This window comes from Babylonia areolata, chromosome 25, assembly GCF_041734735.1.
Source record: "Babylonia areolata isolate BAREFJ2019XMU chromosome 25, ASM4173473v1, whole genome shotgun sequence".
Lineage (NCBI taxonomy): Eukaryota > Metazoa > Mollusca > Gastropoda > Neogastropoda > Buccinidae > Babylonia > Babylonia areolata.
In genome coordinates, this window is record NC_134900.1 from 18,850,941 (window position 1) to 18,865,482 (window position 14,542).

General features: G+C 39.8%; 1 protein-coding gene across 3 annotated transcripts in view; it reads right to left on the minus strand.

The window, feature by feature from the left end:
* Window positions 1-14,542, minus strand: part of LOC143299370 (plexin-A2-like) — a 128,587-nt gene that overhangs the window by 23,698 nt on the left and 90,347 nt on the right. For 2 of the 3 annotated variants that reach the window (XM_076612520.1, XM_076612519.1), the window contains exons 7-12: window positions 13,719-13,863; window positions 13,026-13,197; window positions 9,863-9,953; window positions 8,677-9,004; window positions 1,182-1,284; window positions 6-175 (exon numbers count right to left, since the gene is read on the minus strand). In XM_076612520.1, coding sequence (XP_076468635.1) covers window positions 6-175; window positions 1,182-1,284; window positions 8,677-9,004; window positions 9,863-9,953; window positions 13,026-13,197; window positions 13,719-13,863 — 1,009 coding nt within the window. The remainder of the gene's footprint in view (window positions 1-5; window positions 176-1,181; window positions 1,285-8,676; window positions 9,005-9,862; window positions 9,954-13,025; window positions 13,198-13,718; window positions 13,864-14,542) is intronic. The other variant, XM_076612521.1, reaches the window with a different exon arrangement.

A 14,542-nucleotide genomic window follows, 5' to 3' on the forward strand; every position in this document is an offset into this window, starting at 1 on the left:
CTCACTCTGAGGATCTGAGGTCCGGGGCACGTGGCGGTGCGGTCCAGCCAGTTGCCGGTGGTGCAGTGTTTCTGCAGCGTGCAGTGACTGCCGCACCAGCCACATTCATACTCTGCGTCCATGCTCAGACACTTGCCACAGTTGGTCACCAGCAGAGAACACTTGTAGATGCGCACTGGGGAACACACACAACAGAGATTTTTTTAAATATATTAAGATTCACACTAAAATTTTGTGTATCAACATTCACACTTGGGAACACACGCAATAAAGAGTAACTGAGAGAAAGTTGAAACTTGAGCAGAGGTTGTTTACACAGTCACACAAACATGTTCATGAGCAACAAAAAACTGAAACTACAGGTTGAGTGTTCTAACACAGACACACACAAATCATCCATTGTCCACACGATAAAGATTAACTATCATCCACATGAAAAGGAATGTACTTGAAATTTGAAACTTGAAGTCAGGCTGTTTTCACACACAGTCATACACACACACACATGTTGCTATACACACAAAAACTGAAACTGCAAGAGTAGCTCTTCTTATATACACACACAAAAAGAACACCCATCCCTGCACACTCACATAATTTAAGAGTACCGTGTACTTAAGATGAAATATACACAATAATGAGACAATATCAGTTACTGGTAAAAAAAGACAATCTTTTATCAGTTTGAAAACGAGATATCACAAACATTGACAAACTGATCAGAGTTAATAGTTTTCGTCAGGTCAACATGCTACTGCGTTGTCTTGCTCCCTCCCCACAACCCCAATCTTCTCCTCCCACCTCATCACCACCACCCTCAACTCTCCCCATCTACTGTGTTGTCTTGCTCCCTCCCCACAACCCCAATCTTCTCCTCCCACCTCATCACCACCACCCTCAACTCTCCCCATCTACTGTGTTGTCTTGCTCCCTCCCCACAACCCCAATCTTCTCCTCCCACCTCATCACCACCACCCTCAACTCTCCCCATCTATCCTCCAGCCCCTCCCCATCCAACAACAACACACACACATATATGTGTAAATACATACATATATATATATATATATATATATAGAGAGAGAGAGAGAGAGAGAGAGAGAGAGAGAATGAGAGGGGTGTGTGTGTGTATGTTGTTGGATGGTATCTTGTCATAAATTTTCCCCTGATGAATGCAGTACCTTGAATACCCTGTGAGTTGTCCAGAGGCAGAGACTGGGGTCCCCATGTCACTTTGAAGTCTGCTGTCACGTAGGGCAGTTGCTCTTTTTGTGGGTAGTCAAACTGAAAATTCACAAGCATTGTATAAGAAGTTCATCTACATAGCAGCTTATCAAACAAAGTCTGCTCTAAGTGCTTTCCAATAATTCAAATATGTATATCGTATACACACACAGATATGTATATGCATACACTATCCATCAAACCATTCAAGTCCAACTAATTGAACACAGTACAAACTATGACCAGGTAATTCACCAAAGTACAATACACAAAGCAAATCATGTACACATACTAACACACACACACACACATTCATTTACACTCAGTAACAATTAATCAAAGGCAGTTTAGAAAAGATGATCAAGTCTTGAGGATGGTCTTCAAACTGGAAATGGACTGGCAGTGTCCTTTGAAACTGGAAGTGGACTGGCAGTGTCCTTTGAAACTGGAAATGGACTGGCAGTGTCCTTTGAAACTGGAAATGGACTGACAGTGTCCTTTGAAACTGGAAATGGACTGGCAGTGTCCTTTGAAACTGGAAATGGACTGGCAGTGTCCTTTGAAACTGGAAATGGACTGGCAGTGTCTTAATCTATATGGCAAGGAGTTCCACTGGGTAAAGGGGTGATGAATGTTAAGGATCTTTGACTGCAGGACTTATGGAGAATTTGATTTCTTGATAGCACTTTACTATTTTTTTTTTCTTCTATTGTACCAGTCAAACTGGGATTTCAACCTCTTGTAATCTCTTGAATGCATTTTAGGTTACCAGTCAAAACTAGATCCTACATCCTTTCATAGCATTTTAGGGTACAGTCAAACTTGAATATCCCACATCATCATATGATCTCTTAGCATCATTTTATGGTATCTGTCAAATTCAAAAGTAGAGAAACAGGGAAAAAGGCCACCCCCCGCCCAGACATTTTCACACATAATCAGCAAAATATACAGATAAAGTGCAGGCAAGCAAAGCACCAAAGTTTTAAAAATGTATTTAGAAAAGGAGAAAAAGAATGATCATAAAAGAACTGAATGAAAAGAAAAAAGAAAGGAAATCTGAAGCAAAAAAGAAAGGAAAGAAGACAGAAAAAGAACAGAAAAAAGGAAGGAAAAATACGAAGACTACCCTCCATCCCCACCCACATCCCCCAGTAAAAAAAAAAGAAAAAAAAGGAGCCCATGCAGCCCAAGCAATCACAGCAGGCAGACTTTAACAAAGAAAACAAAACAGACACACACAAAAAAGAACAGACAAAAAAAAAAAAAAAAAAAAAAATCCTGCCCAACTACACCACCCCACTCTGACAGAGAGCCAGCCACCAACACACCTGAAGAGCAGCACCTGATAAGACCCCCCCTCACCCCCCGCCCCTCCACCAGTCTCACCCATCCATATACCCACCCCACATCATCCTCTAGGAGTAGGAGATAAAAACCATGCTTCCTTCCAACACAACCAACAGCCACAGCTTGCCTCTCACTCAAAGGAGAGAGAGAAAAGAAAAGAAAAGCCTGAAAAGTAGGGGTGGAAAACGAAAGAAAAGAATGAAAAGAAAGTTCACAAAAAGAGAAAGAAAGAAAATAACCAAGAACCAACACCACCCCTTCCAACTTCTGTCGCCTCCTCCCTCCTCCACACACACACAGATGCATCCTTTCCCCCTCCCTTGTTCTTTCTGTTTTGTACCAAGAGTCCACACCACCCTCCTTCCTTCCATTCTCCAACACACACACACACACAGATGCACCCCTCCCTACTCTTTTCCTTCCTTTCTTGCAGACAAGGAGGTGGTAAGGTTAAGCAGACCACAAAGAGAGGTTTAAGGCAGACAAGGGGTGTCAACAGTATAGAGCAGAGAGAGAAAGGAACCCATTTCCCCATGACACGACCCCAATCAGAACAGAAGATCAGTCAAGGAGCAAGAAGGAGACAACAGAAGAGCAGAGAAAAGAAGAGGAGGAGGGTGTGGAGGAAGAAGAGGAGGAGGGTGTGGAGGAAGAAGAGGAGGAGGAGATGGAGGAAAGAGGAAGATGGCAAAGAGAAAGGGAAGGAAGAGGATGAGGAGGAGTAGGCGGAGGAAGAATATTTCAAAGATGTTTGCCAGGTTATGTCATTTACACAGACAAGGGAATGGAGGGGGCAGGGCTGAAGGGAGGCAGGGGGATTTTTTTTATGGGTTGTTCCTGTAACAGAGGAGGGGGTGGGAGTCTATCAGAGCTGTTAACAGTTGGGAAAGTTTTATGATCCTTCCCCCAACCCCTTACCCCACCCCTCCAACAACCACCCTCACCACCTCTATCCCCAACTCACAGCAGCTTCCATCTCTGTCTACATGGTTTCTGCAGCGGGGCGGGTGGGGAGTTAGGGTTACAGGGCTGATGGAGGGGAGTGAGCAACAGTAAAGGATGGGGTGTGGGGGGTGGAGGAGGTTCAGAGAGGGAGGAGGAGGGGGGCAGGATGAGTGGAGGTGGGGAAGGAAAGTGGTGGAGTGGGCTGGGGCATGGTGGTTCTGGGGAACAACTGCACGGGTTGGTAAAGACCTCTGGAGTCAGTGCAAACCAAGAACCTTTATTTTCAACATGTTAACTACCAGGGTTTTGCACAACTACTTTCTCTCTTTTTCAAACAAAACTGAATTATTCTCAAACTTTTTTCCACAAAACTTTCTTTGAGAAAAAAAAGTATTTTGCTTGCCTTATACAGAAAAAGTTTCCATCAGAGGGGAAATTATGCACAATCACTACATCAAAGCATAAAAGCTAACACTTTTTTTTTCTTCTAAATCTACAATAACATCATACAAGTAGTAATGTGTCAATGCTTTTCAGAAGTTTGAAACTCCAACAGAAAAAATACTTAACAATAAACAAGAAAGAATGGAAGAAAGAAGGAAAGAAAGAAGGCTAGATTGAAAGCTGGAAAGAAAGAAGGCTAGATAGAAAGAAGGAAAGAAAAGAAAGAAGGAAAGAACAAAAGAAAGAAGGAAAGAACAAAAATGACAAAAAGACAAAAACAAAACAAAAAAACAACAACAACAACAAAACAAAAAACAACGAATGGAAAATGTGCAGAGAGCATTAAAAAGGAGCAAAAGGGAAAGACTATTTCTGTATTGGTCTGTCTGTCTGCCTGACTCACTCTCTCTCTCTTTCTCTCCCACATACAGCTCCACACTTCTCTCCTCCCTTCCCCAACCTTCACTCAAACCACAACTGATAATGCAATTAGGATGATGCATGAGAAGAATACATGGAAAAGGAGCACAGAGCAGTGACAAAGATGAAACGAAGACAAAATAAGGAGGCACAAAGAGAGATGTGAATAAAAAAGAAGAAAGAAAAAGAGCACTGCTGAAGAGAAGGAAAAAAGGGACTGATAAAAAAGAAGGAAGGGCTAAGAGAAAAAAAATGAAAAGGGGGGCAAGAGGCACAAGAACAGAGGATGGAAGGGGAAACATCCCAGGACCAGAAAGGCTGGAAGATGAAGATCAGATCGGCAACAGCTTTCTGTGAAAGCATCATGAACAGACTATCTTGGAAGACTGCACTTAATTCAGCATCACTGCCCCCCCTCCCCTTCCCCACCTCTTCATTTTGCATTCCTGCACAGAAATCATCAGTGCTCTGCAGACATTCTCCTGCCCCTAACTCCCCTCTTCAACCTACATGGCAGCTATAAATGAAGGCCAATATCTGCTAAAAGCTAAAAAAAAAAAAAAAAAAGGTTCTGACTTCAAAGGAATATTGTTGAAGGCAAAAAGTCCTGATGAAGGAATTGTGTGTGTGTGTGTGTGTGTCTGAGAGAAAGAGAGAGAGAACACATGAGAGAAACTGTGTGTGTGTGTGTGTGTGTGTGTGTGTGTGTGTGTGTCTCCCCATTCTTGTACACATACAAAGAGACAACAGCTGAACACAGAACAGCTTACTTTTCAAAAGGAGAATTGTGTCTTAAGAAGGTACATTCTGACAGAAGTGTTTCCAAACAATAAGAGAACTCACTGTATACAAATGAATAAAGAAATAAATATGCACAAGGAGAGAAAGATGTGGAGGAGGAACTTTTGTTTAATGTCCCGTCATACATATCAGTGACTGAAGACATTTTGTTAAAGTATTTATGAATACATCTGAGTATTATCGGTTAGAAGGGGTAATGAATGGGGGGTTGGGGGAAGCTGGGCAATTGAGGGTGAAATTTTGAAAAAAAAAAAAAAAAAAAAAAAATTATAAAAAAAAACAAAAAAAAAAACAATTACAGGAAATTACTTAAAGGACTTCGTAAAAGAGAAGTCGTTAAACTGACAAGCAAAACAACTGATAATGAATGCAAAAAGTCAAAAACATCAACGTTCTCAGTCACTTGTGAAGACACACTTTCGTGTACAAAAGGCTTCATCAAGGTACAGTCAAAAATTATATGCTTAATCATCAGGTTACTAAAACATATGCACTTGACATTAGAAAAATACTTGGTCCGTAATGAATTTGATAATAGTCTGAGAGCTAAACTCAGTATTGGTCTGCGAATCAGACCAAAGTCTGAGAGAGTCAACTGACGAGGTTTTAGACTTGAATTCAAGCACCTATAAAAGTCTCTTTCTAGTATACTGCTTATTTCCTTGTATGACAATGGGCAATATACTTTTATACTATCTATATGATTCTTTGCTCCCCTTTTTGCTGCCCTGTCTGCTTGGTCGTTATAAAGGAATCCAGTGTGGGATGGTATCAAAAAAAACAAAACAAAAAAAAATCAACATTTGCACCCTTCACAAATAGGGAGTGCAATAAGTACCTAATGTCAAACAATAAATCTTCTCTTTGATTATTCTCAAAAAGGAGCAAACTTTTTAAAACAGACTGAGAATCAACACAAAATAGGATATTACTGACCATGATTGGTATATCAACAAGAGAGAAAAATGTCCCTTTGTGTGTGTGTGTGTGTGTGTGTGTGTGTGTGTCTGTGTGTCTGTGTGTGTGTGTGTGTCTGTGTGTGTGTCCACATCAGCACCACTACCAGCTAAATGCATTACAGTTATGCAGTTTTCCCTTCTTTTCAACAGCACTTGAGTGCAACACTCCCTATCTCCCACCCCTTAAAATGGATGCAGATTTTTTTGCCTGAGACAAATATTTTCAAGATGTTCCCCATAGTGATTTGTGTGTGCATGCGTGCGTGTGTGCATGTATGTGTGTGTGTGTGTGTGTGTGTACGTGCGAGCGTTACATTACATTTAAACTAGAAAAGTTTACTTTTATGTTCAGAATTTGGGAAATGTTTCTTCTGTGGTATCTATGAGTATGAATGTGCATTTGTGCACAAATACAAGCATGAACACATTTTTTCTGCATGTGTCTGTGTTCTGTCAGACCTCTAAAGATGTGAAATGAAAAGATTCCCTTGCAGATGTAATGTACTGAGATCTTTACTGTGCCTACAGCAATGATCTTTACAAATCAACAGAATGATTCTCAATGAAATACAGAGTGCTGAATAGAAGCTAACCTGGTAAATATGATTATATCATTGATAATTTCTTTTGATGCAATACATTCCATCATATTCTTGTTTGAAAACATTTGGAAGATATCAACTTTTGAAATGTAACACACAGTGACATTCTTAGCCATCATTTCATTATATATATATATATATATATATATATATATATATATATATATATATATCTCAAATGAAATTATTGTTATTACAGTATGATAGCACATTCTTGAAAATACAATTATCTGAGTAGTTTAGGGAAATGAAATGTACCCATTCAACTAAAATATAGTTTTATGACCAAGAAGTACAACATAAGGTTCGCTCATTAAGGGTTTGTGAGTTGATTCCTTTGGAGTCAATAACAGCAGCAATCAACACTTCACCAAAGTGTGTAACATCATTCAACACATTGTATTGTCTACTTATATCAAATCTTCCTTTCCTTATCAGTCCTTTGCAAAGTTTGTGAAAACAAAATTTCCAAAACTCCATAAAAAAATCTGAAGATTACAAAACCCGTCTTCTGATTCGTCGCCAGTCAGAATGTAGTTATTCATCTCTTTTATGGCTGCCACCTCAGAGAATGGTGAACAATTCAAGGGATTTTTTCCTCCATGTTCAATCCGAATGAAAATAAATTATTCTTAAAAAAAAAAAAAAACCCACACCTTTGGGGACATGTTTCCAGTTCTCTCATCCATTTTCAATCCAAGCATGAATAAAGCTGTCAGGTGAAATCTCCAAGTGGAAAATCAGCCAGCAAATGTTTCCCCTGCCAGTGATCACAAAGTCTGCAGAGATTTGTCATGGGGCCATTTCTTCCCCAGCTGTGTAATTTCTGAAGCGGTGGAATGTGTTATTCCTTAACAACAAAGAGTGAGTGAGTGAGTGAGTGAGTGTGTGTGCATGTGTGCGAGCGTGCACATGTGTGTGTGTGTGTGTGTGTGTGTGTGTGTGTGTGTGTGTGTGTGTGTGAGAGAGAGAGAGAGAGAGAGAGAGAGAGAGACTGTGTGTGTGGCATCCATGTGTGAGCAAACATTTTTCTCTCTTGTCTTCCAGGCTTTTCCTTCTTTTTCAATGTGTATGTGCTTCACCAGCTGCCTTTAAGAACGGCAATAAAGGGTTCCAGTTTCTGTCCGCAAACAAACAGAAACAACTGTGGTCCATTCAGCTGTGGAGTCTTGATCACCGCATCTTTTCAGTGTTCATTCTTCCTTTCTCTATCAGATTTTGATCAGTTCACTAAGAACCAAAGGTGATAATGCATCACTTTCTTCAGTCCATGTTTACACACACACACACACAACACACACACTTCACAAAAAATGAAACACCACATCATGAAAGAATGTATGTTTTCATGAAATGTCAGAAACCAAGTGATGATTTAAATCATGCAGACTGTATATGGTCTACCACTGGCCTCTCGCTGAATTGATTAACAGCTGTGTTTCAGGTACACATGCACTATGAACAGCTTATGTTTTCAAATTCTGTCTCAGCAATTCAGTGATTGATATTCAAAGGTTTAGAAATGTTAGCTGATGTTTTTCATTGTACAATAAATGACAGATATTCAAAGGTTTAGAAACGTTAGCTGATGTTTTTCATTGTAAGCAATTAAATGATCAATATTCAAAGGTTTAGAAATGTTAGCTGAGGTTTTTCATTGTAAGAAATAGAAAGAAAGCACCTCTGGTTATGTGTGGTACACATTACATTGGCTGCATACACTGCTGTTGCCCCCCCAAATCCCACCCCCACCCAAAAAATTGGCACCATTTCACAATGCCCCCAAGAAGAAAACTGTCCATATATCCAAGTGGTCCTCAACTTTTTGTGAACCCTGTATATATAAATATATATACATGTACATGTATTACACACACACACACATACACACACACACACACACACACACATATTCCTTCCTCACTGCCTACCTTGACTGGGTCACAGGTGAGAGACTGGGAAGAGATGGTGCCGTCCACGGAGGTCTCCATGCCCAGGTAGGAGAAGTGACACTTGATGCCGGATGTCTGGCCGCCCTGAAGGTTGCGCACCTGTACGGCGATCTGCCGTTTCTCCCCAGCATGCACCAGGATGTCCTTGTCACGGGACGAGGTCCACACCAGGGGGCAGGCGCCAGGGGAGGTAATGCCAGAGTCCTGGTGACTTCCCTTCTTGGGGCAGGATTTGGACTGCTGGATGCAAGAGCCGCTGGCATAGCACCACTGGCACTGGTAGGAACTGTTGGTACAGCTGCCGCAGCTGTGAGGGTATACAGTATTAGCATACTGTAGTGTAGTCTTGTATAGTGTAGTTTAGTGTTGTGTAGAGTTGTGTAGTGTAGTACAGTATAGTATTGTATTGTGCTGTATTACTCTTTAGTCACAACAGATTTCGCTGCATGAAATTCGGGCTTCTCTACCCAGAGACAGCGCGCTGCTAAAATGTAGTACCACCTTTTTTTTTGTTTGTTTTGTTTTGCTTGCAAGTGTTTGTATTTCTATCTAAGTGGATTTTTTAAAAAGAACTTTGCAAGGGACAACTGACAACCTGTTTGTTGCTGTGGGTTTTTTTTTGTGTGTGTGCTAAGTGCATGCTGTACGCAGTACCTCAATTTACCATCTCATCTGAATGACTAGCATCCAGACCACTACCCAAGGTCTATTGGAGGTGGAGAAAAATACTGATGAGAGTGGGATTTGACCTCCTGCTTCCTATCCACATGTGCTACCACTACAACTATGTTCAGTTATAGAAACTATACAGGTTCTGTGCTCCAGTTCTCTGCTTTCTTGTCTTCTTCAGATGTAGTGGAGGAAACATCCATTCAGACTCTTTTAACTCACCATACATAATTTGTGAGTCCTACTGTGTTCTGAGTTCTTACATCTGGTCAGTTATCAAGTTCAGGTCACTGGACCTTGAGCAAAGGAAAAAAACAGAAAACAGTATCATTTTGGAGTAGAGTGAAGAGCCCCCTCACACTGGTTTTTGGTGCTTTTTTAACACTTCCACATCACAACAAATGTACCATTTATTTAAAATGTGTCAACAGACAAAAAATGTACCATTTATTTAAAATGTGTCAACAGACAAAAATCGAACAGATGCCACACTTACTCTGGGTTACTCCTGCAGTCGAAGACAGCCACACTACGTGTGACGATCGACTTTCCTTGGACGTGGAAGTGAAGAACCATGTCTTCATGATCTGCAGAACACAGGGTTACAAACTATCATGAATAATTAATCGTTTTACTTGTAATATCTTCATCAGACATATCTTTTTAGGGCTGGGAGAATGGCTTTTCTTGACACATTACTCAGCATGAAACATCTCTTAAAACGGGTAAAGTGTGATGTGTATTTTCAGTGTGTTTCAACCACTCTTCTTCCTGCTTTCTCACAACTTCTTACCACAATTTTTCAAAAAAATAGATGAGACATGCTGGAAGGGAAATGGGGACTTCACACAAATGAATGACATGCTGCCTTACATAATTATTACTTGCAATATCCCTGTACAAAACAGATGAAAGGAATCAAAATCATGAATCACGAGTCCCAGTTCATCTTAACGTTGGCATAAGGTTTATGATACTAGTTCATTTACAGTAAAGAAGTGGAACTAAGCACCATCATTTTCACCCACTGATTAAAAAACAATTAAAACACACACACAATCTCCCTATACCACTGAAATATAAATCACAGTATCATGTAATGCTTCCCATATGACCAATCTGTAAAGTGAAATTCAATAAAGATTATCAAATGGGCTTTATACTAAAGACAGCAGTTTTTTCCCCAGTAAAAAAAAAATGTAACAGATGGTTTCAACATGCCAAATCCAGATTCTCTTTGAGTGATCTCTCACTCTACATGTGTGTGTGTGTGTGTGTGTGTGTGTGTGTGTGTGTGCGTGCGTGCGTGCGTGCGTGCGCACGCATGTGCATGTGTGTCTTATTATTTCAGACAGAGAAAGAAAATTTTTAAACAAGAAAAAGAGCCAAGGGCTGAACAAATCATTCAGTGAGCTCAAAGCATCACTGACATCATCGACCTCCAGGGAGTTCCAGTGATCAAACCCATTTTCCATTGTCATGTTTATTTTCTTAAGTCTTTATTTCATTTGATTTATTTTCTTGTCATTATTCGGTTCTAGTTACTCTCATGTTGGGAAGAGGGCACACAGTGCAGACAGGCAGAAGAGTGAAAAGATAGTGAGGGAGAAAGAGAGAGAACGACAGAGAGAGAGAGGGGGTGTGGGGGGAGGGGGAGGGGGGGGGGCGAGAGGGAGAGACAGAGAGAAACAGAGAAACTGGAAGCAAACCAGAGCCAAGAGTGGGAAAGTGAACCGTAATCAATCTGCTATCTTTCACAGCATCAGAGGCATCTCCCTGGCCTAGCATATCTCCTCAACAACAATTATTGAATAATATTCATGTTCAATTTTCAGCCAAAAACCAGCGTCTCTTATCATTGTTCAGTTCCATCTGCTGATCTTTTGACAGAATTTGGTGTTTGGAAAACCTGTAACAACCTTCATGGTCCACTGGTACTGGCAAAATTTTACATTGAAACGATGATCCCTTTTTCCCTGTTTTGCTGATGAAATCTCTTTTCCCCCTTTCTTGTCACACTAGGACTCATGATAATGTCCCTCTTCCACACTGTTCTTTTTCTGTTTAGAGAATAATGGGCTATTTGATACAGGTAACTGCCTAATCAATGGATGTTGTGCAAAATCAGAAAATCATTTGACTCATAGCCCCCCCACACCCCCTAAAAAGAAAAATGTCAAATGTGCATGATTTCGTTTTAAATCTCTATCTTCCAATATGGTAGGTACAACACAGGGAGCAGTGAGGGAACAGGAGTACAAGAGGAAGAAAGAAAGAGGTGGTGGTGAAAAAGTGTGAGAAAGAGAGATGGAGGAAGGGAAAAAGATCATAATATGCAACACAACATTCTGACAATCTATATTCAGAAACAGGATTTTAGGATGTACACAACACTGACTATTAAAAGCACACATTTGACAGTTTAAGCACAAACTAGGGGTAAACAATCAAAGCACAGCGCAAGTGCAGTTAAATAAACACCAAAGAAACAAACATTTCCAGAGAACTAAACTAGTTTGTACATATATCATCTGACAAACTAAACAAAAGAAACCAACTGTAAAAGCGCAAAGACAGACACTGTGAAGGAAGCCAACAGCAAAACAGCCATGAAACAGAAAAAAAAGAGAAATGCTACTTGCACACAAACAGCAGAATGTATATGCATATATTAGCCCTAGAAACACCTCTGCCAAGAGAAATTATGGTTACTAGTTGTCTACAGTGACATGCTGCCATGGATTCTTCAACACCAGTGTCAGACTTGTTTGTTTGCTTTTTGAATAGCAAAGCCCAGAATTAAATTCCAGAGGTGCCAAGCCCCAAAATCTGTTAAGCAGCTCTCCTGACAGTTTAAATCAATATGTTTTTTTTAAAATGTTTTTCTGTATGTTTCCAAAAGCAATAATTTTGTTAATTTGGAAATTTTAAAATGAAATGTTATAAAGATAGTTTAACCTGAATAGGAATAAACAGAAAGTGTACATAGTCTTAAGATTTTGACTGAAAGAATCAATTCATACATTAACTGAGGTACATCTAATCCTTAGGTCAATTCAGCAATGAACGAATAAAAAAAAACAAACTGCGAAATACTTCATGACTGATCAAACAAAGAAAACATTGAAAATGATGTGTTAAACCAATGTACCAGGACAATGTGTTTGATGTGATAACACAAGGACACACTTCCCTGCATGAAGAAAGGGAGTCTGGGTATAAAACCTCACACTTTCTATTTCTGAGTGATCAGATTTCTGTGGTATCACTTTTCTTTCAGCACAGCACAACCTGCCACATTTTCTCACTGGCTGACTGTGTGTTGTGGTTGACATTAGTTAGTCTCATGCCCTGAAGTTCAACCAAGATTGGTGACTTCATTCACTGACACCTGAATCAGAAAGGATACATGAAAATGCTCACCAGATCTGCCAGTGTGACGACTGAATAATGTCATCGACATTCTGACCATCTGTTTTTTTTTGTTTGTTTTTTTTTTTTATCAAAGTGATGTTTTTCATTCATTTCCCCATAATAAAACATTGTGAACCCTACTTGCTGGCACCTTTAGACCTCCTAACCCTCATGATGTTAGTTCAATTGAAGAACATCACTTGTTAAAACAACAACAAAAAGCATAAGCTGCCACTACTACTCACCCTTACCCTCTGGGATTCTGGGAAGGTGTTCTCTTTTGGGCAGAGGACAGCTGATGACATTGCTGCTCACTGTTGCTTTTGTACGATGGTTGGAGTTTCCAGATACAAACAGGCATCCTAGGTCTAGGCCATTGGAGGGTTGAACAGACACTTGTTCCAGCTGAAAACTGATCTGAAAAAAAAAAAATCCATACACATGCTTTAAATGCCTATATAACATAAATTCCCAATTCCTCAACTCTTCATGTGTTCTGTTTATAAAATGAAAACTTACCTGAGACAGGAAACATCCTTGATTTGAATCCCTGTATACATTTCTATTTGAAAAACCATGTATTCCCCCCCCCTCCCCCGGTATATTTTTCTAACTGGAGTATTTCACTTAGCATAAACAGATAACAAAACAACCTTGCATTATTTTGTAAGCTGTAAATGAAGATAAGAATAATTTCAATAACTTGAAAAAAGTGACTGTGAGGTAAAACAACATGAATGCTTGTTAAGTTAAAGGTTAAAAAGGTAACTGGTTAACACTGGATCAGAAATCCAACCTGAACTGATTCTGCCACTGCTCTGACGCATGTTAAGTACTCAACACCAAAACATAATGGTCACAAAATGACTGTACTTTTTAAACATGACAATACATAAACAATAGTACTCACATCCACAATTCATGTCCCTGATACCTACCTGCTTATCAGCCAGAGCAGACTGCAAACTCTCATAACTGACGACGGTTGGTCGCACATTGGTCATCTTGGCACAAGTGGCAGAGGTGGCTGGCAACCAGCTTGGTGTCACTGCTGATGCGTCACAGTCCGGCTGTGAGGTGCATCTGTTGTGACAAAACACTGCTCACATGTTCACTAAGTTTTGACCAGTGCTCTCTGTTTTATATGCTGCTAAAGAATCACCTTGGAATTCTTATTCATGAAAAACTTCATATTCATACACAAGTGCCTGCATGCATGCAGAAAGTTGCTAACAGAGAGACAGAGACAGAGGGAGAGAGAGTGTGTTTGTGTGGTGTGGTGTGGTGTGATGTGTGGTGTTATGCTGTGTTGTCTGTCTATACATACAAGCAAAATGAACATTTCAATTTTTTTTTTATTTGCCTTGCACACAAATGTTTTTAAGAAATAGAAAAAAAAATCCCTCTAATAGATGAAAATTAATCAGACATTCAAATAAAATTGACAAAATGATATTTGTTTGAACTATTAATCAACAACATTTTAGTTCGAAAAATATATTCTTGCTATTTGCCGTTTTCAATCCTGATCCAATTTTTTTCCTCGTTTGATCTCCAACCAGTTTACTAGCCCCCATTCCCTTACCCACACTTTAAACCTCACTACAAGAAAATTTCCATATGCAACTCAAGACTCTCCACCAGCTGCAAAGTGTGAACCCACTGGCTTCTTTATTTTTTATTCCCTGTGTGTGTATATAATCATGTATAACTCCATAAATGAAGTTTTCAATTTGCCTGAAAGTGGTGTGGATTCTTTTCA